The sequence below is a fragment of the Balaenoptera physalus genome (assembly GCF_965194825.1).
Source record: "Balaenoptera physalus genome assembly, chromosome: 7".
Taxonomy (NCBI): domain Eukaryota; kingdom Metazoa; phylum Chordata; class Mammalia; order Artiodactyla; family Balaenopteridae; genus Balaenoptera; species Balaenoptera physalus.
This window is the reverse complement of record NC_138886.1, coordinates 113119777-113147621: the sequence shown is the minus strand read 5'-3', so window position 1 is coordinate 113147621 and position 27845 is coordinate 113119777. Positions and strand designations below refer to the sequence as shown.

The 27845-nt window shown below is 47.3% G+C and overlaps 1 protein-coding gene across 7 annotated transcripts in view; it reads left to right on the top strand.

Annotated features, from left to right (window-relative positions):
* The first annotated feature begins 16885 nt into the window (after positions 1 to 16885).
* Positions 16886 to 27845, top strand: part of ZNF395 (zinc finger protein 395) — a 41840-nt gene continuing 30880 nt past the window's right edge. The window contains exons 1-2 of one of the 7 annotated variants that reach the window (XM_082468922.1): positions 16886 to 18421; positions 18704 to 18814. In XM_082468922.1, the coding sequence (XP_082325048.1) occupies positions 18777 to 18814 (38 nt within the window). In that variant the 5' untranslated portion in view covers positions 16886 to 18421; positions 18704 to 18776. The other 6 variants (XM_082468924.1, XM_082468921.1, XM_082468926.1 and 3 more) reach the window with 6 other exon arrangements.

Here is a 27845-nt window from a genome sequence, read left to right as displayed (position 1 = left end):
ATTCGTCCCACCACGAAAATGAAATGATAATTTTGTGATGTGATATGATCAAAGTGCTAGCTAATGCTACAGTGGTAATCATATTGCAAATGTATCAAATCAACATGCTGTGCACTTTAAACTTACACAATGTTATATGTCAAATGTATTTCAATTAAAAAAAAAAAAAGTCCCATATAGCGGGAGAGCTTAGAGAATAAAATAGAGAGAAAAGAAGCAACATTGTGCAACAGAAATGACCTCACTCTCACCTCATCCCATGAAGAATTAAAATCTAAATGGACAAGTGCTATAATAAAGGTGAATGCAAAATGCCAAGAGGGGGAAAAAAAATCTCGAAAACTGAGTGCCTCTCCATTCAGGACTGCTTAGCAAGTCACGGTACTAGATTCCCCAAATCAGAGTGGCTGAAGGGACTCTGAGTGACTTTCTGGAGCTTTGGCATTGCATAATAAATAATAATAGAATAAATAATAATAGCCACTCTATTGAGCATGAGTTTGCATGCTCTGAGTGTTAGGTCATAATCACCCTTTGAGGAAGGTAGTATTATGGCCCTCATTTTACAGATGAGGAAACTGAAGTCAGAGTGGTTTGTCTGATTCCTTGATACTCTGTAACTGATAGCATATGTTGCTTTCTCTTTTTTTTTTAATTAATTAATTTTTATTTTTGGCTGCGTTGGGTCTTTGTTGCTGCACACGGGGTTTCTCTAGTTGCGGTAAGCGGGGGCTACTCTTCGTTGTGGTGCACGGGCTTCTCATTGTGGTGGCTTCTCTTGTTGCGGAGCATGGGCTCTAGGCACGCGGGCTTCAGTAGTTGTGGCACACGGGCTTAGCTGCTCCGCAGCATGTGGGGTCTTCCCAGACCAGGGCTCGAACCCGTGTCTCCTGCATTGGTAGGCAGATTCCTAACCACTGCACCACCAGGGAAGTCCTGTTGCTTTCTCTTTTAACCCTTTGCACCAGTGGAGAGAGAGAGTGAATATGAACAAGATCTGCACTTTTTCTTAAATTCTAAACCCTTGTATACCGTGTCAACCCAGTCATAGTACAGCACTGATGGGATCAAACCACAAAGCTGCAGCAACCACTTTTCATGTTTACTTCTATTTGGCTGCAAATTTGTCATCACGTGGTTTTACCATATTCTATCCACTAAGCTGGCCTGCATTCCCAGCCCCATAAATTCAGCTCACTCCTGCACCCAGAGCCTCCTGTTCTGGCCTTACCTTTGAAGTTAGTTATATTCATGTATTTGCCTTGCATCTCCCATCTGGGCCACTGGCCTTGTGATGTTCTTTTTTTTTTTTTTTTAATAAATTTATTTATTTATTTTTGGCTGCATTGGGTCTTCATTGCTGCGTGCGGGCTTTCTCTAGGTGCAGCTAGTGGGGTCTACTCTTCGCTGCGGCGCACGGGCTTCTCATTGCGGTGGCTTCTCTTGTTGCGGAGCATGGGCTCTAGGTGCACGGGCTTCAGTAGTTGTGGCACGTGGGCTCAGTAGTTGTGGCTCGCGGGCTCTAGAGCGCAGGCTCAGCAGTTGTGGCACACGGGTTTAGTTGCTCCGCGGCATGTGGGATCTTCCCAGACCAGGGCTTGAACCCGTGTCCCCTGCATTGGCAGGCGGATTCTTAACCACTGCGCCACCAGGGAAGCCCCCTTGTGATGTTTTTAAAGACTGCTTTAACTATTCTTTCCAGAGTGGATGTGTTGCTTACTTCTTCTTTGGGGTTTCCTTAAGACACTTAAACATTCTCTTAGCATCACTAACTCACAAAATGATTGAATCTTCAAGCTAGAAGAGCCCTTATCCAGTGTCTACTCATCATTTTCAAGAGGAGGTACTCTCTGGCCACTCTGCTAGTTGAGTCACCAAGGCTAGGACACAGGCATCCCATGCTCTTTCCTGCAGCCTCTGACCACTGACTGTTTCCTTGGCTCCAGGCTCTCCTGAACTAGCTTCACAATGAGAACAGGTAACCCATCAATGCCCTTAGACTGAGCAGAGGCCTCTGCCTCTTGGCTACTCAAGATGATTGCTTAGCCAATCCTGAATTCTTGAGCAATGTGGATTTTGCCTATATTAACTCTGCAGAATATCCTGATAAACTTTTTTTTTTTTTTTTTTTTTTTGCTGTGCCACGAGGCTTATGGGATCTTAGTTCCCTGACCAGGGATTGAACCCAGGCCCTCAGCAGTGAAAGCGCAGAGTCCTAACCACTGGACCACCAGGGGATTCCCATAATGGGTCTGCACTGGACTGGCTCAGCATCTGACCCTCAGTAGTATGACAGGGAAAAGAGCAGGGACCAAAGAGGACCTTTCAAAAATCCCACTCTTTCATGCAGAAGGAAAGGAGCATCCCTACTCCTGGCCCAAGGCTTAAAGCTTCCTTGGAGCTGGCAAGAGTTTTATTTTATTTTGTTTTTCAAATGCTTTAAAATTTATTTTAAAACCTTACCACAAACATACAGCATACTAACACCTTTACAATTTATTCTCAGGGTTTTTTTTGTTTTTGTTTTTAATTTTAAAAGCATTGTTTGGGGACTTCCTTGGTGGTCCAGTGGTAAAGAATCCGCCTTCCGATGCAGGGGACGCAGGTTCGATCCCTGGTCGGGAAACTAAGATCCCGCATGCTATGGGCCAACTAAGCCTCACACCACAACTCCTGAGCCTGCGCACCTCAACTAGAGAGAGAAAACCCGCACAACACAACTAGAGAGAAGTCTGTGCACCGCAACGAGAGATCCCGCATGCCTCAACGAAGATCCCGTGCACTGCAACTAAGACCCGACACAGCCAAAAAATAGAAAATAAATAATGAATAAATATTTTTTAAAAAAGCATTGTTTGTGTTATATTTTTATGTAAGTTATATATCACTTCAATTCTGCAATTTACTTTCCTCCCTTTCTGTAAATTATTTATTTATTTATTTATTTATTTATTTATTTATACAGAGAGATGCAAATATCAAGTCTATAGCTTGATGAACTTTCCCAAACTGAACACACCCAGTTACTTGTATTCAGATCAAGAAATAACATTTCCTTCACCCCAGAAGCCCCCCTGTATAGAGCTTCTTATTGTTGTTATTTCTTCCCTCTTTTCATAAATTTGCCTGACATGAAAATGGATTTTTATCTGATTTAAAGATGGCACATTCCCCAGCTTCCTCGCATGCAGCACGTGTACAACAGAAGAACTACTTCTTTCCTTCCTAGTCTTGAGGCCAAGTTAAAATCAAGTGCATTAAAAACTCTGGCTTCTCAGGAGAAAGCCTGAGGGTAGATTCATAGATTCATACATACTTAAACCTGGAAGGGACTTTGGTAAGAAGAGGTTATGGTCAAGGTGTTGGACCTCTCAAGTGGCAGATCTAGAACTGGAGCCCAGGACTCCCAACAAACCACCATCATTCCTTGCATTGTTAATGTCATGTAAATAGCCACAAGGCAGAGTGGAAAGGCAGCAGGAAGGGCAACTTCTGGAAAATTCCCTGTGGATAGCTGAGTAATAACACTGTGGCAAACCTTGAACAAGGGTATGTGAGTCCCCCTCCCCCATTCTCTGGGAGAGGACTCTGCTGCCCTCTGGCTGCTTCCTTAAATAGTCTCTAACACAGTCCTCAGTCCCAGGTTCCCAAACTGTGTGCCATCTCACCCCAGGGTGCTGCAGAAAATTCACAGGGGCACCTTGGGATATTTTACGTTGTTGAGGGAAGCACACTGATGGGTAACACCGGTTCCACACTGTATGCGTTACTAGTTAAAGGAAATCCACAATTTCAACATAAGGTTGCATGACATTGTTTCGATGACATCCTATGTTTATGGAGTTGGGTTTTCTGCGGCTGCTGTGTTAAAAAGAAAATTGACGAGGAAAAGGAAAAGAGGGTGTTGTGCACATTCTGATTCCAAGGTTTGAGAAGTTTGCAGAGCTCCACGGGTGCACAAATTTCATGAGTACGTGATTGTAGCTGGGGAACTAACATCCTGCATGCCGCACAGTGTGGCCTGAAAAAAATGAAATAAAAGAACACAAAAAAATTGAAGTGTTAAAATCAGAAAACAAGAAGCTAGAAAGACAAAAAGGAGAATTAATGATAGGGTTCAAGAAACAATGAAAATTAATTGATGTTTTAAAAAGGCAGAAGATGCATATTGAAGCTGCCAAGATGTTGTCTTTCACTGAAGAGGAATTTATGAAGGCACTCGAATGGGGAGATTAATAAGTGATCTACTTTTTAACCTATAGTGCGTGGTGGATATACCCTTTATTTAACTTAAGTTGTAATGGTTTGAATTATTTTTGCTCTAAGAAATGAAGATACTTGATAATGAAATCAAAATAATTCCAAATTCCCTGTGTAGATCTGGGGATGTAAAATTGATATCTAATTATTACAAAATGGAAATATTTTATAAAATAAAGCAATAGGAATTAAAAAAAATAGATAGGCCAGAGTCTAGGATGATTTTTATATAGACCAGGAAATTAAGTCTCAGAAAGTAACTTGATGGAGGTCATCCAGATGAGGCAGATCCAGGTTTCACAGGATCTGAAGCGCATACAATTGTGGAAGCTCTCTGTACAGACAATAATGCACAATTAGGGGTTCAGAACTGGGTAGAGGGCTTGCCAGGGGCCTATGCAAGGAGGGGTCCTGATGCTTAAGATAAGAATAAGACTCGAAATGATAAGAATAGGAAGATAAGAATGGAAAGATAAAAATAGAAAACCAGGGATGTAAAAGCACTCCTAGAAATGTCAGCCTAGCTGGGGCATCTCCGCACTTGACCCTCTGTAAGAAGGAACCTGAGAATGGGAACGCAATTCTGTATCCTCTCACTGGAAAGTTGTGACAGGGGACTGGAAAGGGCTTTGGCATCAAAGCTGAGTTTGAATTCCGGCTCCACCACTTCCAACTCTGTGATCTGGGCAAGTCACTTACCATCTCTGGTGTTACTGGAGCAATAAAACCCACACCCCACAGGACTGTGAGGGTTACATGAGATATCACAGATGAAAGTCCCTGTTCTGTGGCAGGCACACAACTCACTCTCCCTCTCTTTCCTCTGCTCCCACACAGATATCATGTATATTTGGAGACAAAACAAATATAGACAAGCTAGTTGGTGGCGTTTCCCTTCTTGTGTGGGTAAATTAAGTAAATGCACATATATGGCAAGCAACTGTCTACGAAAGATGCAAATCAGACCAAGTTGGCAGATATTTGTCTGGCGTCTTGCCTTGGTGCAGCGCCTAGCTCAGTGTCTGTTTTCAGGGGTTTCCAATCATCCACAGAGCAAGGCTGAAACTCCTTATCCTGGTATTTGAAATTTCCCCACATCTCAAGTTAACCTTCTGGGAATTCCCTGGTGGTCCAGTGGTTAGGACTCCGCCCTTTCGCTGCTGAGGGCCCGGGTTCAATCCCTGCAGAGGGGCTGGGGGGGAAAAAAGATCCAGCAAGCAGTGCTGCCAAAAAAAAGGATTCAACTTAACCTTCTAGCATCCCCCCCTCCCCCCCACCGCCTTAACCCAACCCAAACCTGTCTTCTAACCAGAGTGGTTTCTTCACTGACCTTTAAATATCCACCACGGCCTCAGGGAAAGCCAGGAATTGTCTCTCGTCTCCACAGTCCTGAATCCTACCCATTCTTCAGGACTGGTCCCCTCTCTTGGAGTGAGCATTTTCTGACTGACCCCAGGCCCTGGGGATTGCAGTCGTCCCAACCCCTACCACTCCTCCGATTTGAACCCTGCATTCAGGAATTAACCACACACTGCCTTATTTTGTTTTATAGCTTTTAGGGAGTTTGTTTTTCCTTTCAATTGCGTTGTAAGTCCAGTGCAATGTCATGGAAATAACATCAGACGGAAAGCAGAGACTTGGCTTCTGTTTCTAACTTTCTGTATAACCCCGGGGCAAATTAACTCAGAAGTGAGGGGGTTGGATAGGGAAACTCTAAGTCTCCTTTTCTTAAAATTAGGACCCTCCGGCCAAGGCCCAACTCAGTGATAGGCATGTTATACTTTCATTTAAAAAACATTCAAACATTTGTTGATCACTTCCTTCCAAAGCACTGAGCTAGGTGCTAAAGGATGAAAAAAGGAGACCAAAACACAGAGCTTGCTCTCAAGAAATTTACAAGGGAGGATTAGATGCACATATTCACTTGCGGAATTTATTGAATGAGGGGTCAGGAGCTAAAAGGTCAGCAACTGGTGGAGTATCTATCTGACATTCTCTCTGGGAGTGGCCTTTGTCTCCCCACTGCACTGTTTGAATCCCACCTCTGAATCGCAGCGTTCCGCCTATTCCAGCACCCCACCATGTACACCCTATAAGGGCAGAGCTCAGAAGCTCCCTGCCTCTGTGCTCACTCTGCCACACATCCTGTTCCCCTCCTCAGAAGTCAGCGTGCTGCTCTTAACCTGGGGCGGCCCCAGCCAACATGGCTCCCCTGCCTCTGCCCTTCCAGTCACTATCTGCTGGAGCCTGAAGTCACTCCTCTAAAGCTGAACCTGGCCTGATAGATTAACCTGCCTGCAATACATAGAGGGAGGCATCGGGAGAGAGAGCTAGGACGTACAGAAACCCAGCACAGTGGCTAGCTCAGAGTGATTTCTTTGATGGCTTTATTATATGACAGGCGCTGTCCTAACTCTACTTATATTAACTCATTTAATCCTCACAGCATCTCTATGAGGTAGGTAGTGTCATTATCCTCGATTTACAAGTGAGGAACTAGAGGCAGAGAGAAGTCACATGGCTTGCCCAAGATACCTAGTAGGGGGAAGAGCTAGGACTGGAATTCAAGCTGACTGGTTCCAAGTCCACGCTCCCAACCTCGAGATGAAACTGCCTCTCGGTAAAGGTTTTCTTTTTTGCCAGCTCTGTTCTATTTCCTGAGCTACCCTGAGACGGACAGAAGGTAGAGGGCGGATACATTTTCCCCGGGGGGGTGTGTGTGGGGGGGGAAATCTAGAGGGTATTAACTGATAACCAAGGCTGGAACTACCGGTTCAGGGTAGTCGGTTTGACCCTGAATTGCAGGAAAGGATCAGGGCAGAGAAGGCCCTGGCCACAGGAGGTCTGGTCTTGGTTCCGGATCTAGGAAATCTTTTCACCTTTTTGAACCTCAGGTTTCCCCACCTTCAAAGTAAGAGAAAGGAAAGGGAGCTGGGCCGGGATAGTTAATGAATGGAGAGGTGTCGGAAGGCGGTACAATACAGGTCTGTGTGTGCAGGAGGACTTCTCTGCGGGTGGAAGCAGGAAGGCGGTGTGTCTGTGCAGCAGGGGGCTTGTGAGTACGCAGGGCGCTGCGGACGGGGCAGGAAACTTCAGAGGCTCTGCCGAGTGGGGACTTGGGGGCGAGGAGTCGGGAGCGAGCCCAGCGGCCGGGCTGCAGGGGGAGACTGCGCGAGGAGGAGCAGTCACAGTGGCAAAGTCACTGGGAGGCCTAGCGCAGCGCTCGCCGGGCGAGGGGCCAGAGCGAGGCCCCAGCCCGGCCGGAGGAGGGGCTGGCGGCAGGCCGCGGCCCAGGCGGGCTCGCGGGAGTGTGAGAGGCGAGGCTGGACCCGCCCTCCCGGCCCCCGCGGCCGTCGCCGCCTGGGCCCACGCAGGCTCCGCCCACAACACGAGTCACGTGTGCGCCACGCACCCTCCCTCGGCGCGGGCTGGGGGCTCGCGGGCGGGCGGGGAGCGGGGTCCTGAGGGAGGCGGCTCCGGGGGCGGGCCGGGGACTGGGTCGGCAGCCCGGACCCGGCCGGGACCGACGGACGCCGAGAGGTGGAGGGCGGGCGGTCCGGGGCGGGGCCTGTCGCGAAGGGCGGGGCCTGTTGCTGGGGCTGGCGCAGGAAACGGGGAGAGGGGGCCGGTCCTACCGGCTGCCTGTCGGGCTGCTTGTTTACTCCTGGCGGGGGAGCTTTAACCCGAAGGGCGGGAGGGCGGCTGGGAAAACACGGAGCTGGATCTGCGAGCTCCCGGAGCGGGAGTGGGGCGGAGGAGGGGCGAAAGGCGGGACTGCAGCGAAGGTGCCAAGGCCGCTGCGTTCCTGGAAGGGTCCAGCTAAAGACGCCCAGGACAGTTTTGTTTTTTGTTGTTTTTTTTTGTGTGTGGGTGTTTTTAAATTTCCTAGCCTGTAGAGCTCCCGTCCCCCCCCACGCCTACACACACACGCGCACACACACACACACACACGCGCACACACACACACGCGCGCACACACACACACACGCGCACACACACACACACGCGCACACACACACACGTTGGTGAAGGGTGCTCGCCCGCAAGCCTTTCGGCCCTGAAATTCCTTAAACCTAGAATGGGCTCCCCTCCCCGGAGGAGAGGGCTGTGCAGACGTGCTCGTAGAGCTCCCTGCCTTACGAGGTGGATGTCTGCGTGCGTGTTGTCTCGGAGTGGGTCTCTGCCACTTTTCTTAATCCAGGAAATGATTCAGTTGCAGGATCGTCATATATTTTTGCGTGTCTGCGTGTGGCTACAGTTACGCAAATAAGTTAGTTTATATTCTAGGCATTCCAGCCTCTTGAACTTCATTTTCTAATTTGCACGGTAGATGAAAAAACTTTTGGTAAAATGTAAAGTGCTCCATAATGTATTCGTATAAAATGCCTTCCTCAACTAAGTCAGTTTTCCATTATCTGAAAAATCACCTGGTACCATACAGAGATACTGTCACATATAATTTGATATTGTACTAGTAACTACCATGTGACCATTTTATACCTGAGGAACTGTGGCTCAGAAAGACGAAGTGGCATGTCCGAAAGAGCACAGGAACGTGAGTCCTTTGTCTCCTAAATGCTATCCTTCCTTCCCTCCCTCCCGTTTGTGTAGTGGACATATGTGATGTCTCTCTCCAGCGTTCATTCCTCTGGGACATCTGTCCTCTATTCCCTGTGGTTTTACTTAGGCTCAAAATCATAGTAACCCATCCCTCTGGCAACAGTAGTCCAAAGTGGGGCATTTTAACTAAGCAGAATCAATTAGAGTCTCTCCCTGGAACTAATATGTGAATAGTGAGACAGAGAATTTTGTTTTCTGCTGGTGTTGCTAAATCGGGATGTCATAGTTGGTAGTTGCCAGCAACAGGCTTCCCAAGTGTATGAAGGAAGCTCTTTTTTTTGCGGCGGGGGGGGGGCGGTGTGTGTGTGGTTCTTTTGAAATAGGAAAGAAGGGGACTCGTAAAAGGGGGCAAGCAGAAAGGAGAGATTTAGAGCACAAACCCTGACAACTTTGTTTAAACCTGAGGTCTGGCTGTGTCTGTGGCCAGTATAAACTCCTGGATTTCCCAGTTAAGTGAGCCAACAAATTCATTTTTTTGCTTAAGTTAGCATGAATTCAGTTCCTGTCACTTGTCTCCAAAGAGAGGGCTGACTAATAAGTTTGGCACAGGATTATTTCTTTATCCCTCAGAAAATAATGGAAGTTGGGTTCTGGCCACAACTATCACTTCTTAAGTATTCTAGTTCCCATGAGTCATACCAAGTGTCCCATGGATATGGGTAGACAGAAGAAAATAGAATTCTTCCTCAGTATTATTGTATGGTAAACAGGACACCAGCCAACAAACCCAAATTAGAAGTTGGATAGATAACATTTAACCTTGGGCTATTGTAACAGTCTGAATCATGAAGAGGATAAGACTGAGATTTTTGAGATGAGATTATTAGAAGGCTTTTAGTGAAAGGGTAAAGAAGGAGGGTCCAGTAACGACTACTCTATTAGTGGATTCAAGCTGAAGTGTGGGAAGGGGACCGGTCAGTTTCAGAGATGCAATGAAAAACGACACTGAACTACAAGGAGCAGGGGCCTTAGGCATCACGGGATCTTAGAGACAGATGGAGTCCCTGACAGATCATTCTTCTTCCTCCTGAACGATTCTGGTGATGGACAGCTAAGTAGGCCATTGAGCAAAAGGTGGTCAGTGGTCCAAGGAGAGCAGGGAAGTATGAGCAGGTCCTTCACATACTTTTTCAGCTACTCTAAGGGTCTGGGGATAAAACTATAGAGGCACCAGAGAGACTGGAACTGGTCTGATACTGATACTGTTGTCATGAGAAGAAGAAAAGAAAAACATTAAAATTTCAATATATACGATACCAATCCCTTGCCACTCCCTGGCTTCCACGGGGAGGATTCTTGGCTGGCTCAGTCAGCTGCTATGACTTTGACAAAGTTCAGAGACAGAAGTCAGGAGCACGCTATTTATCCATTTGAAGAAGGAGGAGAAAGAGGGGAAGGGGTAGTAAGGAGACGAAGAGAACAAGGTGAGGACAGTGGAAGACAGGAGGAGGAGGAGGAGGAGGGGAGAGAGACAGCTGCTAACGGGGGTAGGATTTTTGGGGACAGAAGCTTGAAGAGAGGATTTTTGGAAGCTTTGTTATGTGTGGTGAGATGAAATTCCTTCTTGGCTTCCTCCTAAAGAAAATGTCAACAAAGACATATTATTTTTAAGGGTTTTTTTGAACTGAATTGGTTTTTCTCCTGGCTGTGTCACCCAGATTTCACAAGTCTGCCATCAGCATTTCATCACCCCTCTCACTGAAGGTGCTATAGCATCTCACCTCCTGCACCTTTCCCAATGCATAGAAGAAATCAGTGACAATGATAACTTTCATTTATCAAGTGGTGGGTTAGCATGTTGGCCGTGGGACCAGCGGATGCCAAAGTATGTGATAGTAATGATTTCCCAGCCATTTTGGCTTTTAGTATTCATGTCAAAGAAGCTTGGCAGGTTATTGGCTAGTGAATTTTCTCTTTGGGTAATTAGTTTGGATTGGGAGGTCAGCCGTGAAGGAAGAAGAGAAATATCAGACAAATAACAACCTAGGGTGGTCTGGGACTGGATAGAAATCTGGTTCCTATATATGGCAGATCTTCACTCCCACGTTTGGATGCTAAATGGCTGAAAACCTAGGTGAGGTGCCAGCCACTTCTCTTGCCCTCAGGAATCATTTAAAGCTCATCAGGGGTGACCTGAGAGGCAATCAATTATACTGTCACATGGAGAAAGTTGGGATTTGGTGATTCAACAATTTATAAGTGAGAAGATTGTGAGTGGCCATGTCGAAAACAAGTACTGGCAAATCGGAGTGCTCCCAGGTGGATAACACAAAAGGATAATTGAACAGGATTTTGTTAACTCACAGGATTTCTACTCTAATGTATTTTTTAAAAATATTTATTTATTTATTTTTGGCTGCGCTGGGTCTTCATTGCTGCGCGTGGGCTCTCTCTAGTTGCAGCGAGCGGGGGCTACTCTTCGTTGCGGTGCGCAGGCTTCTCATCGTGGTGGCTTCTCTTGTTGCGGAGCACGGGCTCTAGGTACGAGGCTTCAGTAGTTGCAGCGCTTTGGGCTCAATAGTTGTGGCTCGCGGGCTTTGGAGCACAGGCTCAGTAGTTGTGGTGCACTCGGTTGGTGGCTCCGTGGTATGTGGGATCTTCCTGGTCCAGGGCTCGAACCCGAGTCCCCTGCATTGGCAGGCGGATTCTTAACCGCTGCGCCACCAGGGAAGCCCCTACTCTAATGTATTATAAGGATTATTAAGGCAGGATGTGCCCTAAAGCTAGATGAATTGTAGAGAATCACCGTGAAAAAAAAAAAAAAGGAATCACCATGGTGACTATATGGATATATTATCAAGGTAAGTTATAGGTTTCCTGGGCAAGCATTTGACTGACTTTCTTCAGAAAACCAAAGATCAGGAAGGCTCACTCTTTTCATCTAAGTTAGTTTAGGCAGGTCTATGGAAAGAGGAGAAATTTTTTGTCAGTAAATGATTTCAATTTGAAAAAATTCAATTTGAAGGAGAAGCTAAGTTTCAGACCTTATGTAGGGCTAGTGAACAAAATGGCATGTATTTGAGGGGGTTAACAGCTTGGCAAAATGAAACTCTGGCAAGTTCTCCAGAGAAAAGGCCACCATCCCCTTCTCTGGGAAGCTGTGGACTGGGGAGAGTACTACCGCCATGGGAGGGAAAACAAAAATAGAAGGCTTAAGAGCAAAATCACATGACAAAAAACACAGGGCAGGAAAGTAATTATTGTTTTTGTGGGGTTTTTTGGCCATGCCACATGTGGGATCTTAGTTCCCAGACTAGGGATCGAACTCTCACCCCCTGCACTGGAAGCACGGAGTCTTAACCACTGGACTGCCAGGAAAGTCCCAGAAAAGTAATTATTGTTGATTGGAACCTAAGAAACTAAAATAAGGGGTGGCATGGAGGTGTATTCACAATGCACACTTTTCTGGCACTGCTTTGCTTCTTACTGGTTGTTTTGCCTTTGCTTGATCTCTCTTTTCTCCCAATCTGCTTTTCTCATCACACTTGTTATCTCGGGGGTGAGATGACTTCAGCCCCCAACCCCACTGGGGTGTGACCCAGTCCTCTTCAGTTTCACAGTCTAAGTTTTCCTGTCTTTTTCCACCTTATTTAATGTTGCTTATCTCTTAAACAGCTCTGTGTTATCTCCTGGAGTGGGAAAGCTGGCTGCTTCAGCCCATTTTAAGGACTTTCTATGAGAAGACTGTTTTTACAAAGGTTACACTGGGAAAGCCGAATGGAGAAGGACTCCCAGTGAGATTGGGAGCGGTTCCAATAGTATTTGTTGAGTTGATGGAACTGGTATTTACACCACGTGGTATTTTCCTGTACCTGGTATGCTTCAGCGTGAGAGCCATGCCTAGATAGTCTTAAGCCTGGGCAGAAGTTTTTTCCTAGGCCTCTCGTTCCTGTGTCTCAGTTACTAGCATCTCCCCTGGGGCACCATGTAGGATGAAGCTGGAGTTGGTCCACCCTCAAATTGGTACTGTTCTGGATTTTATCTTCCTGCCCTGAACAGTGAGAGGAACATACTTTTAATCCTCATTTTTTATGTCCTCACTAGAAAGCAGACAGGGTTGTTCCAGAATGGATTTCCTGTGTCATAGAAATCACAGAAGCATAAAAGGAAAAACCAGATGTGCACAGAGAGCCTGCCTGGGCTTACACATTCTTTCATACCCAGAGTTATAGGGCTTTATGGTCTGTCTTCCCAAAGTCAGCTCATTTTTTCCCCTTGTGAATATGCACTCTTTCTTGTATTCCCAGTTTCAGAGCTAGGAAGAAGTAAGCAAGGATCTGGGTGTTTATGCACCGGGGTGTGTCTGTGAGTATCCTTACACATGTGGGAGCTTGTTTGTTAAAAAGTATGGCTGTGCAGATCTAAGCAGCTACTCCAGGGATACCCTTAAGCTTTGAACAGCCTACTTGCAACCTGTCAATCCTTTGTCTTCAATGAAATGCAAAGCCCACCTTCTCCAGGAAAGCCTTACAGATTGGGTAGATCAGAGAGAAGATGCCAGTTGCCTCAGGCATAACTGCAACCGACTTTCTCTTTATTATTATTTAAATTTTTTTTTTCTTTTTGGCTGCGTTGGGTCTTCATTGCTGCGCGCGCGCGGGCTTTCTCTAATTGCGGCGAGTGGGGGCCACCCTTCTTTGCGGTGCGCAGGCTTCTCATCCCGGTGGCTTCTCTTGTTGAGGAGCTTGGGCCCTAGGTGCGCGGGCTTCAGTAGTTGCAGCGCGTGGCCTCAGTAGTTGTGGTGCACGGGCTTAGTTGCTCCGCGACATGGGGGAATCTTCCCGGACCAGGGATCGAACCCGTGTCCCCTGCGTTGGCAGGAGGATTGTTAACCACTGCGCCACCAGGGAAGTCCCTGACTTTCTCTTTAGAGTTCCTGAGTCTTGTGCCTTTTAGAATGAAAAGCTTCAACTAGATGTTGGGTCTGTTTTGGTCACTAGGACACATTGTACTTTTTCTAAATCAAAAGAAAAGGATAAAGTCTGCTACAAATGCAAAATTTGCAGTATTATCCTTTTCATTTGAAACTCATAGCCTGGTTTGAGGTTGTGATATGGAAGCTGTGTTTCAAACTGTGTATCATAGAGGTAATAGATGTCCCTGGTCTAAGTGGATGAGAAGCAGGGTGGCAAGCCATTGGGCTGCTGGTGTCCTGATGCCCTAATGTAGGAGAGCTAAATTCTGGAGGGACTAGTTGGGATTAAAGCAGTGGATAGGAACCTGTTCAGGGATAACTTTTTGGTAGTCTAACCAGATCCTTGATTCGTGATTCTTTCTTTCTTTTTTAAAAATATTTATTTATTTGGTTGCACCGGGTCTTAGTTGCGGCTCTCAGGCTCCTTAGTTGCAGCACGTGGGCTTCTTGGTTGTGGCATGCAAACTTTTAGTTGCGGCATGCATGTGGGATCTAGTTCCCTGACCAGGGATCAAACCCGGGCCCCCTGCATTGGGAGCGTGCAGTCCTATCCACTGAACCACCAGGGAAGTCCCTCGTGATTATTTCTTGAATGTTTACCATATGCTAGACACTGTTCTAGAAGCTGGGGATACACAGTAAACAAAACTACAGTCTCTACTATCCTTGAACTTATAGTCGAGTGGGTGGAAACAGGCTGTCAGGTGGTGATAAATGCTAAGAAGGGAAATAAAACTGGGCCAAGGGATGGTTGGGTGGTGCTATTTAGATAGGTTAGCGAGGGAATGTCTTTCTCATAAGAGTGCTTTTGAGCAGGGACCTGAGTCAAGTGACGGAGATGGCCATGTGGATATCTGGAGGAAGATCATTCCAGCCCAAAGGAACAGACTTGAAAAGACTGAGTTGGAAGTGGGTCTGAGAAAGAGCAAGGGGGCCGGTGTGGCTGGCACTGGGGGACCCAGGGGAGAGTGGTGGGTGGTGGGACCAGAGAGTTGACTGGGGGCCTTGCAGTGAGGGAGGTGGGAAGCAGTTGAAGGTTTTGAACAGAATGGTAATGTGATCTGACTTAGGTTTTAAAAGGATCATTCTGGCCGCTATGGTGTTGAGCAGAGGCAACAGAAAAAGCAGGGAGAGCCGGTAGAAGTCTATTGTGGAAATCCAGCTCAGAGAGAGATGGTGGTCTGCCTAGTGATGGAGGGCTGGAAATGGAGGGATGTCACTGATTCTGGATATATTTCCTAGATGGAATCAACAGGATTCTCTGGTGGATTCGATGTGTAGTAAAAGAAAAAGAAAGGAGTTAAGGATTAAAGAAAGGACTCCAAGGTTTTCTTGTTTCTTTGTTTCCTGAGCAACTAGAAAAATGGAATTGCCGTTTACCGAGATAGGGAGAAGCCGATTTGGGAGGGAAATCAAAGTCTGGTTTTGGACGTGGACATTTGAGATCCAATCTGACATCCAAGTGGAGGTGTTAGGTAGATCAGTGGTGTTCAAGAAGCCAGGTTAGGTATAAAGTGAGGCTCTGGTGGAACCTGAAAGCTCAGTTCATTCCATAGGCTGTGTCCTGTTCTAAATAAGTGGTTAGAAAGTCTTCACCAGCCCTGACATCTTCTGAACATCCGAGGCACGCTTCCAACTAGGGATTGCCTGGACCATGGATGGAAAAGCTCTAGTCACTCCCCAGGTTTCAACCAGCAATTCATTACTCACCAGTGTTTATCAAGTGCCTACCCCACGCCCAGCACTCTGCCAAATGTTGGGTATTCCATGGAGACGAGACACACTCCTTGTCCTACTAGGATGTTCAGTGTTGTGGGAAATTAGGACAAGGGAAGGGAGATTTCGGTACAATGCACTGGGCGGGGGAGTGAGTATAGGGCCTACTGGACTTAAAGGAGAAGCACCTAATCCAGCCTTGGAGGCCAGAGAAAGTGCTATCTAAGCTGACTCTGAAGGCTGGGTAGGGATAGCCAGATAAAGACATGAGAGAGGGGGCGGAGGGTGTTCAGGGCGGAGAGAAGAGCATGGGTCAAGCAACGAAAACGTCTGTTCAGGCAAAGGACAGAAGTTCAGTTTAGCATGTGTGGAGTGCAGAGTGAAGGGGCTGGAGGCTGAGAGCCGCAAGTAGTGGCTGGAGAACTAATTAAGAGCCCCACCATGAAGGATCTTTTTTTTTTTTTTTTTTTTTAATACTTTATTTATTTATTTTATTTATTTATTTATGACTGTGTTGGGTCTCTTAGTTTTCGTGTGAGGGCTTTCTCTAGTTGCGGCAAGTGGGGGCCACTCTTCATCGCGGTGCGGGGGCCGCTCTTCATCGCGGTGCGCGGGCCTTTCGCTATCGCAGCCCCTCCCGTTGCGGAGCACAGGCTCCAGACGCGCAGGCTCAGTAGTTGTGGCTCACGGGCCTAGTTGCTCCGCGGCATGTGGGATCTTCCCAGACCAGGGCTCGAACCCGTGTCCCCTGCATTAGCAGGCAGATTCTCAACCACTGCGCCACCAGGGAAGCCCCACCATGAAGGATCTTAATGAGCAATGCTGGGACTTTATTATAAAAGCTACAGGAAGCCTTGGAGGAGTTTGAAGCAGAGGAAGGAGGCTGGTGTAAAGCATGGATTGGAGGGAGGCAAGCCTGGAAAGGGTTACATCAGGGGATGGGAGATTGTGGCAATTTCAGACTCACAGTGCCCTGAAAATCTCCTCTAAATGTGTCCATATAACATGAGACGAGGCCTGGGTCTGCTTTGCTGAACCCCAGCTTAATGGGAGATGCTCTCTGAGAAGCTAATGACTTTGATGGAAAGGAGGTACCAGATGTCTACATTTTAATAGGGGGCCACGGTAAGGGGCAGTTCTAGGATGGGACAGCCTCCTGGGAGGACGAGCTCTACTCTGGGGGGTGGGGCTGGAGCCAAGATTGGAAACCAACCAGTTAGAGTTTTCTAAGCACCTCCTGCTTTATGTCCCGTGTGCTGCGCAGTATGTGTTTAGGACAGGGCCTGGAGTCCCTGTGAAGGTTCTGAGAGCTGGGTGTGTGTTTTGGGAATGGATGTTTGTGAGGGAAAGTTCTCAGTCTGTGTTAATGTGCAAAACTCTGGAATGCATACTGACAAGTACATACCTGCAGTCAAAGGGGATATTCATTCAATATATGCTGTAAGAGAGCACGTGCCTTTTGATGGCCTGTCTCAGACAGAACAAGCTCTGGGTTCTGTTCAAATTTAGAAACTCTTTTGGTTCACGCTGCACACAGCAGGCACTCACATAGTTGTCAAACGAATGATTGTTTCCATTTTATTAAAGTTTGATCGTTTTAGGAAATATATAGGTTGGGTTACAAGTTTGAACTGGATGTTTTAAGAAAAATAAACTCACAGCCAGGCACCAACATCCATTTACAAAGTCTAGCAGTTTAAATCCTGGAATGGAATTTATATACTAGCTGGAGTCCTATCTCATGTCAAAAGCTTTCGCTATTTCATTTCATTCAACAAACATTTACAGAACACCTCGGCCAGGCGGCACTGGGTGTTGTTGCTGGAACTCATTTCCCTTGCCTCTGTGCCACCTTAGTCTGGGTGCTGCAATTAAAGCTTAATTATATGCTATCTTGTATTGTTCCTTAATTGTTGCATGTGCATTCATCTACTTCCAACTAGGCTGGATGTTCCTTGGGGGCAGGGACTATGTTATAAACTTCAGGATAGGTGAGGGACTTAGCAGAGAGCTGAATCTGCGGAAGTGAGTAAACACCCACTGTTTGAGGAAAAAGGGAAACAGAACCAAAAGCTATTTGTGACTTGTAGTAATACATAATATATCATAAGATACCTTAATAATTAGGGCACATACATTGGTTGTTAATTAAGTAAAATATTCCTTTAATAATAAAATGTAAAATTCGAATCTGCATTTTCATGTTAAGGGCAGGCTTTGCATATTAATATAATTGCTGTGGTCCCCCAAATGCTCTCATTCTTGTGCTCTTGAATGCAAAACAAGAATGTTTCCTTGAGGATGAGAATTAAAAGGTAGAACCAGTCTTTGGTGAATTATTCGATGGCAGAATTAGCCTATAGCAGGATTTCTCAACGATGTCACTATTGACAATTCAGACCAGGTAATTCTTTGTTGTATGGGGCTGTCCTCTGCATTGCCAGACGTTTAGCAGCATCGTTGGGCTATACCTATTAGATGCTAGGAGCACCACTACCCCAAGTTGTGACAATTAAAAATGTCTCCAGACATTGCCAAATGTCTCCTGGGGGCAAAATCACCCCCAGTTGAGAACCAATGTCCTGTAGGAATTTTTTTTTTTTAGATTTTTTTCTTTTGTAACAAATGGTGGACGTGGGGGAAGGGAAATAATATCTAGTGTTTATTTGGTGTGAGCTAGGCACTATACCTATGTTTTTTATTTCATCTTACAGATAAAGAAACTAAGGTTCAGAGACATAAAAGAACCTGCTGAAGATCATAAAACTAGTTCAGCAGTAAAATCAGGATTGCAAACCAGTCTTGTCTGACTGCAAAGCCTTTAGTCCTTTCCTACACACTCCCCACTGCCTCTCTGCAGGAAAAACAGCATACCTCAAATTGAAGGTGAACGGACTGCAAACTCAACAAGTATGTCCAAAAATATTTTAAAACTTCTGGGGGGAGGGGATTTATTTCTTTTATCCATTAAACTTATTTGAATATGACTCTATATGCTCACACATATAGGTACTGGGGCTCCTCACTACCGTTGTGGCTCTGGTGTTATCTCTGAAAAACACAGAGCAACACAATGGATCAGCTTCAATTCTCCTTGTTACAAATTATACAAAAGCCAGAGCCTAACGGTGCCAAAAGCAACTGGTATTGTTTACATAAGGGCTGAAGGCTAATAGTTAACTTTCTCTCAAGTTAATTCCAGAAACAGCAAATAACGCCTCACTTTACAACTACAAACGAGTGAGATCGAGTAAAATGTCATAAAATGGAGAAGACAACATTAAAGCAAAGGAAGATGGAAAGGTTGGTTCCAGCGTTCCCTCCCTCTCGCCTTTCGCTCACGCTCGGCGGGTCGGGGCGGCGCGGCCTGGGTCTCGATCGCCCCCGCCAAGCGCCCGTCGGAGGCGCCCGGAGCCCGCTGGCGGCATTTCCCGCCTTGGGGCGAGCTCGGCCTCTCTCGGAGAAGCCTGTCCCAGAGCCCGGCCTGGAAAAACAACAGCAAGAAACTTTGGCTCGGTTGCTGGTTCAGTGAAAACAGGCTAAGACTCAAGTTTGGTTCGGGGCTGCAGCCGCCGGGTCCGATTTGGGGGTGGGGGCGGGGGCTTCACCACTCGGTCAGGTTCAAGTGCGCATGTGCGCGAGGAGTCGCTCGGGCACTTATTGAGCGCCCACTGTCTACGAGCGGCCGGGGGTGTGTACGCCGGGCGCGCGCTGGGGGGGTGTAGGGGCGGGGGGCGCGGGCGCGCGTGGCCGGCGAGGCGCGCGCAGGCGGCGTGCGCGCGCGGCGCCGGGGGAGGGGGGCGGGGGACGGGGGGCGGGGGGGGCAACGGAGGGAGGGCGGCGAGGGGGTGTGTCCCCCGCCTCGCCCCGGCGCTCGCTGGCTGGCGCGCGCCTCCGCTCCCTTCCCGGGCGGGGAATCCGGGCCGGGTTGTGGCCGCGGCCGCGTACGTGAGCGCAGTGTCCCGGAGAGGGAGGGCAGGCCGGCCAGGTGGGCGCGAACGGAGCCTCGGCGGGCGGGCGGGCGACTGGAGCGGAGCCGGGCGGTGGGCCGCGCCGGGTGGGCGGGGGCCGCGACAGCCGCAGCCCCGAGCCGAGCCGAGCTGTCCGAGCGGGAGCTGCCCGGCCCGCGCCACCGCTCGTGGCGGGGCGAGGTGAGCTGCGCGGGGACCTCGCGGCGCTGCAGCCCGGGGACGGGGGCGGCCCGGGAACTTCCCACGCTCCGCACGCCCGCGGGGGCCAGGCAGGCGACAGGAGGGCCCGGGAGGCGGGCGCCGCCGGGGCAGCGGCCGGTCGGGGCGCGGGGGCGCTGCGGCAGTGGCCGCGCCGGCCGGGAGAGGGTGGCCGCCCGCCCTCCCGTGCGCCGCCTTGTTTATCTCGCCCGCCGCCGGCGCTCGCCGAGGAATCCCCTCCCCAACTTTGAGCGCCGGCCGGGAGTCGCCTCTCCGCCGGAGGGTGACCTGCCCCCTCCCTGACCCTTTCCGGCCGGGCCGCCGGCCCAGTTCTCCCGGCGCCCCGCGCGTTCCTGCCCGCTCCGCCGGGCGGCCGGGCGGGCGAGTGCCGCGCTCCGGGACGCGCGGCGCGACACACCCTCCACCTCGGGGGCTGGCCCCCACCCTCCCGGTCCCCTTCTGCCCTTCTGCCCAGCCCCGCTTCCTTCTGCGCGCCTTCACCCTGCCTCTCCTCGCCGGCGGCCCCTGACCCTCCTCAGCACTGGCACTGTGGGCATGTGGGGTGCCCGGGTGGGGACCTGGACGGGGAGTTTGTCATGTGCAATTTCAAAGGCAGCATTTTCTTTCCTGCCTGGGAATTCAGGGCTCAGCGCCTTCACTTTGGGACGGACGCAGTAACCTAAAGAAGCCCACCTGCCAGGCGGCGAGGGGGGTCCCGCTGTCCCCTTGATTGCAGGCAGCCTGGGCCAATGTTCGGTGGCTTTGGAGCGCTTCTCGCAGGCCGGCGTTCTCCTGATGCCAGGCGGCCAGGTGCAGGGGTTACCTACAGGCCACCGGTCCGTTCTTTACACCCCCTTTTCTAGAAAAGTGTATTTGGTGCATTTTGCCTGGAAGTGAGTGATCCACAGGTATTGAAGGCCTTTTTGACACCCTCCTAAGATGTTGTGTAAACAGAGGTTCTGGGTCTCAGGGAACTTGAAACACCAGGAAACATAGCAATTAAGTTCAACTCCACAGGTACCTCTGGGGGGCTGCTGCGTTCTCAGCACCATGCCAGGTTCTCTGGGAGATAAAAGACACTCAAGAAATCTAAGGCCTCAGAAAGCCTACTGACCAGGTAGAAGTGATTTGAGAGCTCAAGTTCAAATTAATGTGCGCAGACTGCGTAAGTGACTGCAAATGCTGGGGGACAGGGGGACTATCAAAGGCAAGGTCAGAGTTGGGGAATGGACTTAGAGTCCTAAGTTAGGAAATAAGTTATGCACGTGAAGGATAACCGGCAAAGGCCAAAGGCAAGGGAGAAAGAAGTAACGGGTGTGAGAGGTCAGAAAGGGACTACGGAGTAGAAGAGGTTCAAACAGTTATCTTAGTGAGGAGGATGCAAAAGATACATGAGATGATTCCCTCCAGGGTTTATAACCTCTGGGGGGCGGGGGGACAGAAAGACTTGAGCATGGGAAATAAGACCTCAAGATAGGGCACAATGACCTGGCAAACTGCGAGGTGTAGAATAGGTGCTGTTGGCGTTCAGAGAAGGAATAGGGTAGGAACCACCAGAACTGTATTTCTGGAGCGTGAGACCTTTGAGATGGGCCATGAGGTGCAAATGAACATGACTTTTCCTGAGAGACAAGGAGATGGCCTTGGCCAGACCGGGGGATGTTTCCTGAACAGTAGGAGATAAAGATAGAGAGGAACAATGGTTGAGGTTGTGAACGTCCTAGAAAGACAGACTGGGGGATTGCATTTTACCCTGTGTGTACTGGGGAGATAGTAAAGGTTTCTGAGCCAGAGACTGATGTAAGGAAAGGGTATTTGGAAAGATTTTTAAAAGTAATGTTAGGAGACAAATCAGTAGGCTGTTACAGTTGTGGAGTGCCCAGGGCTTGGACTGGGATAACTGGAAATGGAAAACAGGGTGGATTTTAGAAGCATTACTGTTGAAATAATCTGTTGACAGGGGCAGGGTGAAGGAAGGAGATGAATGGAAATTAATTCTTTGTGGAAATTGATTACACGCCAGGGCCTTGGAGCTGCTGTAGTTGGTAACTTGAGAAATCGGAAATGTGTGTTTTGGAGAGAAGTAATTGACACTCAGGCTGCAGGGAAGTTTCTTGTGTTTGCCAAGAAGTCGAAACATAGGTGTCCTGCTAGCAGCTGTGGCTCTGAGGTTGGTGGGAAACCAGGGTGTGTAGGGTGGAAAAGGCTGCCAAAGCCGGGGAGGGAAGGCACTCCGAGGAGTGTCTTCTTGGTCATGGGGTGGGGGGCAGTAGAGGATGCTGTTGAGGGGGACTGGGGGTCTGAGTTGGAAGGTTCTGTTCTGTCTTGCCATTCAGAAGATAGCACCTGGTCCTGAACATGAATTTGGCAAAGTAACTCGGAGGAAATGAGGCTCCAAGGAGGATGGGCCACTTCTTCTGCTAACCAGGAGGGTGAGGGTGGGATTGGAGATTTGAGGGAAGTAGAATGGAATTCAATAAGCACGTACATTGCTGGGCTTTGAAATACGTTGAATTTTGCTCTCCACTGAGACCTTCAGTCTAGTCCTGATGTCCCCTTGTAGATGTGCATGGGGGAAGCAACAAGATGAGGGGGCAGCAAGATGATCTAAAAGAGGAAGGAGAAGATTGTGGGCCTAGGGATAGTGCCTTTCCCTGGGCCAGGTCCCTCCGAACCAGAGCCCTTGCCAGTTTCCAGGAAGCCAGCGACCAGCCCGCAGAGGGGAGCTGGGACTTCTCCTGAGCTCTGAATTCTGCTTTCCTGTTGCAAGGGTGACTTAGGGTAATTTGCTGAACAAATTCCCTAAGCCTCAACTTGCAGCATCCGAGGGCTGGTGAATTTGAAGGGTGATTGCAAAAAGTTGCAGAATGAGTGAGGATGTAATTGCAGTTACTTAGCCTCCCTGTTTCTCTGAGTTGCAGGACCAGTGAACTAGCAGGGGAAGCTGACTTGTGTGGGGAGAGGTAGCCATCAGATAGTTTTTTCTTTTTAGGGAATATATGACTGTCAAAAAAAAAAAAGCACAGTTGCGTGGAGCACTGGTGGAGCTCACCTCGTTAGCAGTGTTTTCTACACTTTCGACCATGACCTACATTAGGAAATAAACTTTGTATCATGACCTAGTATACTCAATCATGTATGTAAAAATCTAATTTAAGTTCATGAGTACTGCCTCTTTTGCTTGGTGCAATCTCCTCTGGTACTTTTATTTTCTATTCCATTATTTTTCATGTAAAAATGCTTATTGTTTCCCACTAAAGTCGATGTAACCAGTCTGTAATGAATCATCACTCACAGTTGGGAAAACGGCTATAGAGCATTTTCATATCTAGGAAGTATTTAGTAAGCTGCGCCAGGGCAGAGCTGCCCTTATTTGTGCTGGAGGTGGAAGGAAGCATGAGGAAGGGATTGAAAGTTTACAGGCTCCATGGAAAGATAGGATCCACCTGTGATTAAGGAGCGAGGCAAGATGACGAAACGCCGAGATGAAAAATAAGTAGCCATAGGGCTCAGGAGAAGGGGCCACGCTTGTTTGGCTTGGAGAAACTTGCTGGAATAGGGAAGGAAGTCTGGGAAGAACCCTTTGGGGTGTCTCATGGTGCCGCACAGGCGGGGTGTGGGTCACGGGCCACAGCTTGGAGTTAGGGGTGTACATAGTGTGCGGAAGAGTGAAGAACAGAGGTCCTTGTGAGAGGAGGGAGCAGTCAGGCGCTGGGAAAGGTCGGTTAGGATCAAAGGGTAGTGGAAGGGTTGTAAACGGGAGGCCCGAAGAATGTGTTCAACCTTCAGATGAGTTGTCATTGGGACCACGCAAAGGTTTTCAAAAATTAGGAGCAATCCAGAAAACCTCTGGAGTTGGGACTCTGGTAAAGAGAGCAGGCAGGTCTTGTGCAGCTGAGTGGCAGCTGCCCCCTGTGGGCGGGAGATGGCCCGGGGCTCCCAGCCGTCCCAGTTCCCATTCTCTCTGTTGCCTCAATCCAGTCGAAGTCAATTCCCTGCTCAGCCCTGCAGGCCTTTGGGTTTGTGACCTGAGTTTTCAAGAGACTCGAAGGCCAAGTAGGGACTTTGGGATCGCGTCCCTGGCTCTGGGTGGCCACCGCAGGGATTCGGGTAGGAGCGTGACATGGAATCTGAGAGCCTTGTGTGCAAATGATTTGTTTTGGGCAGGTGAGCAGCGCTTTCTGAGTTGCTGCCGGCTGGCACTGTGAAATATTTTTCTGATGACTGGAATGGTACTAATTAGAGACGGCTTTGGGCTGTATTCTCTATGGTGAAGCCCATTTCTAGCGACCCCAAGATCTCTCAGGCCTTGCCATTTTCCACTTCAGGCTGACCTGGTTAGCTGGTGGCTCCTGGCACGTATCCTCTGAGAACGATGTCGGGGTAATAACTTGGTGAGATGTGAGTCATGGCCGCCAAGTGCCGCAAGACATTAGATTCTCAGGAGCTTTGGTTCTGTGAGTCAGTAATAAAGGAACGGCAAGGAGAGGGGCTGTGTCACTTCTTATTTCCTTCTTCCTAGGATGGGCCCGGGGGTAGGCCTCCAGGATCCAGAGATTGAGAAGCCAGGATTCGTAATGACTACGGAATAATTGGTTCAAGGTGTGAATGCAAATGACTCCTGGAAAACTAGGCTGATTTGGGACCAGCTGAAATGAATAAGTTCAGATCTCTGTGGTCTGGAGACAGTTTGGTTTACCCTGGGGGTCCATAACAGCCTGTGATTCAGAGCCCTTCCCTGGGGGAGCCACAGGTGACAGGGACTGAATAAGAGCCACCCTGCTTTATACAGGTACGCAATCTGATTATTTTAAAATACAGGTTTTGGGGAAAAAACGTAGAAACTGAAATGCTTTTTGCTTAATTGCTTGAAAAAGCGTGCCCTTAGGATGCAGGGATAATCAGAAGTCAGCCAGATCGTATCAAATTAAACCCATTTCCTGTTTTATATGATGGTTACTATATCAGAGAAATGGTGCAGCAGCTATAGTACACTTTGTTTTTAGTAAACTACTTAACAATTTCTGAAGATATGAAGGTCCATATTAAATAAGTGGTAGAATGTGGGCTGGATGGTGTTATTATTTTAATTTGATTGTCATATGCAAAAACTGTAAATTAGTGGCACCGAGTCAGCCTGGAAAGGGGTCTGAAAATGAGTGCCATAGGGTTCTATTCTTGGCCTTGAGCTGTTCAACATTTATTCCAGTGCCGTGGATCAAGATACAGAAGGTATGTTTGTCAGCTTTGTTGATGGCGTAGAGGTGGGAGGAATTGCTTATTTAGTAGATAAACCAAGGTTCAGAGATATCCAGAATAAGGGCCCAAATTTAAAAAAGAAATTCAGTAAGGGATAAATGTAAAGTCTGATTTTAGTTTTTAAAATTTGAATTGTAATGTTCATACATTCTGGTAAGATAATTCCACTTCTGGAGACCACATCCAAAATGTAGATGATGCTTTGTGCACAGAGATTATTTAGAGGTTTTTTTTTTTTTCCTTTTTTTTTTTAAACTATAATGGAAAATTGGAAACAACCTAAATATCCAATGGTGCGACTGGGCTGGAAGTAATCCGAAAGTGATTCCACTAATATTCCGTAATAGTGGAATATTATGGCCATTAAAAATAATGTTTAGGAATAACTTTAAAATAACATGGACAGATGTTTCTGCTAAAAGTTAAGGTGCATCTACAATATGATTTCAAATCTTAAAGGAACGAAGTGCATAGAAAATGACTGGAAGGAAATATATTAAAAATTCTAATACCAAAATACTAATATTGGTTACTTCTAAATGGATGAGTTGAGTGACTTTCTGTTTTTACATTTTAAATTTACTATTTGTATTTTTTTAGTGTGTATGTATATCACAGTGGAAAAAACACTACCATATATGTAAGTATATTTTTTAAAATATACTTTATTTTTTAGACCAGTTTTATGTTCACAGCAAAACTGAGAGGAAGGTGCAGAGAGTTCCCACATACCCCCTGCCCCCTTCACATGCACATCCCCCTACCATCAACGTCCCCTACCAGATGGCACATTTGTTATAACTGATGAACCTACACCGTCATAATCACCCAAAGTCCATAGGTGACATTAGGGTTCGCTCTTGGTGCTGTACCTTCTGAGTTTGGACAAATGTACCCACCATTATAGTATCATATAGAGTACTTTCACGGCCCTGAAATCCTCTGTGCTCTGCCTATTCATCCCTCCCTCCCCACAACCTTTGGTAACCAGTAATCCTTTTACTGCCTCCACAGTTTTGCTTTTTCTAGAACGTTATACAGTTGGAATCATACAGTATATAGTCTTTTCAGATTGGCTTCTGTCACTGGGTAATATGCATCTAATCTTCCTCCATGTCTTTTCGTGGCTTGATAGCTCATTTCTTTTTAGCACTGAATAATATTCCATTATCTGGATGTCCCACAGTGTATTCATCCATTCAGCTACTGAAGGACGTCCTGGTTGCTTCCAAGTTTTGGCAATCATTATGAATGAAGCTGCTATAGACACCCGTATGCAGGTTTTAGTGTGGACATAAATTTGCAACTCCTTTGGATAAATACCAAGGAGGGCAGTTGCTGGGTCATATGGTAAGAGTGTGTTTAGTGTTGTAAGAAAGCACCAAACTGTCTTCCAAAGTGCCTGCACCATTTTGCATTCCTACCAGCAAAGAATGAGAGTTCCTGTTGCTCTGTATCCTCACCAGCATTTGGTGTTGTCAGTTATCTGGATTTTGGCCGTTCTCTTAACTGTGTAGTGGTATCTCATTTTAATTTGCATTTCCCTAATGATTTGTGATGACATCTTATGTGCTTTTTTTTGTTATCTGTATGTCTTCTTTGGTGAGGTATCTGTTAAGGTCTTTGGCTCCCTTTTTAAAATTGAGTTGTTTGTTTTCTTATTGTTGAGTTTTAAGAGTTCTTTGTATATTATGGATAACAGTCGTTTATCAGATGTGTCTTTTGCAAATATTTTCTCCCAGCCCGTGGTTTGTCTCTTCATTCTCTTGAACACTGCTATTTTAAAAACATTTTATCATTCAAGGACAGGATGGGTAAAGGTAGATGATTCATTTAGTGACTAATCTTGAGTATTTACCTGCATGTGTCAAGCACTGACTAGGTACTGGAGTCAAAAAAAGAAGACTCAGTCCCTGACCTGAAGTTGATGATCTGACTGAAAGGGGGAGACTGACAGGTAAACAGACAAGCACAGTGTAACCCTGGTGGTCCTCCAGGTGCCGAGGAAGGGGCAGATCATGTGGGAAAAAAGTTTTGAGATTGTTCTGTTCATGAGTTAAATGTGAGCCCTGAGTGGGATGAAGCTTTTTAGAAATTGAATCCCATTAATAACTGGATCAGAAATTCATCAGTCCAATCACAGGGTCTAGTTTTAATGACCTCTGCTGGTCATGTGACATTCGGACCACTGGGGGGGCCGTGATTTAAAAGAAACATGAACAAACAAGGCTTCACCCACAGGAAGGAGACTAGGATGCTGTGGGATCAGGAATGACCGGAGTGCATTCATGGGGTGGGTACACAATAGCCCTTTTCAAATATTTTCGTGGTTATGGGGTATAGGAAGGAGTCGACTTGTTCATTTCTGCTCTGGTGTTGGAGTATGACCAGTGGATAGAACAACTGCTTTATCCTCTCTAGCTTCAGATTCTTCTTCTGTAGAGTGATTGCATTACGTGATTCCTTATCCACTGAAGGATTACACTGAAGGTGACGAGCTTTAAGGTTCCTTTTAACCCTAAAGACTGGGAGAGCAGATTTCAGTTCCATCAGAAGAGGAATTTTCTAGCTGGCAGGTCTGACCAGCAGTGGAAATGTCTGCCCGTGGAGTAGTGAGCTCCCCATCATTGAAGGTATTCAGGTTGGGCTGACTGCTGTGGATTAGGGGTGCTGTAGAAGAGAACAGGAATTAGGCTGGCCTCCAAGGTCCTTTCTCATTCTTGGGTTATTGTGTGACTTGTCAAAGCTGAAAGATAATGTGGAATATGGAATATACCTCTAGTGTGTAGTACTGGGGTCAAATCATCATTTTAAGCTCTTTAAAAAAATGTTAATAAGTGGGTCCGAACATTTTCAAGAGATCTTCTGGGGTTATTTTAGAAAGGAGGAAGAGAACTATTCCAAGG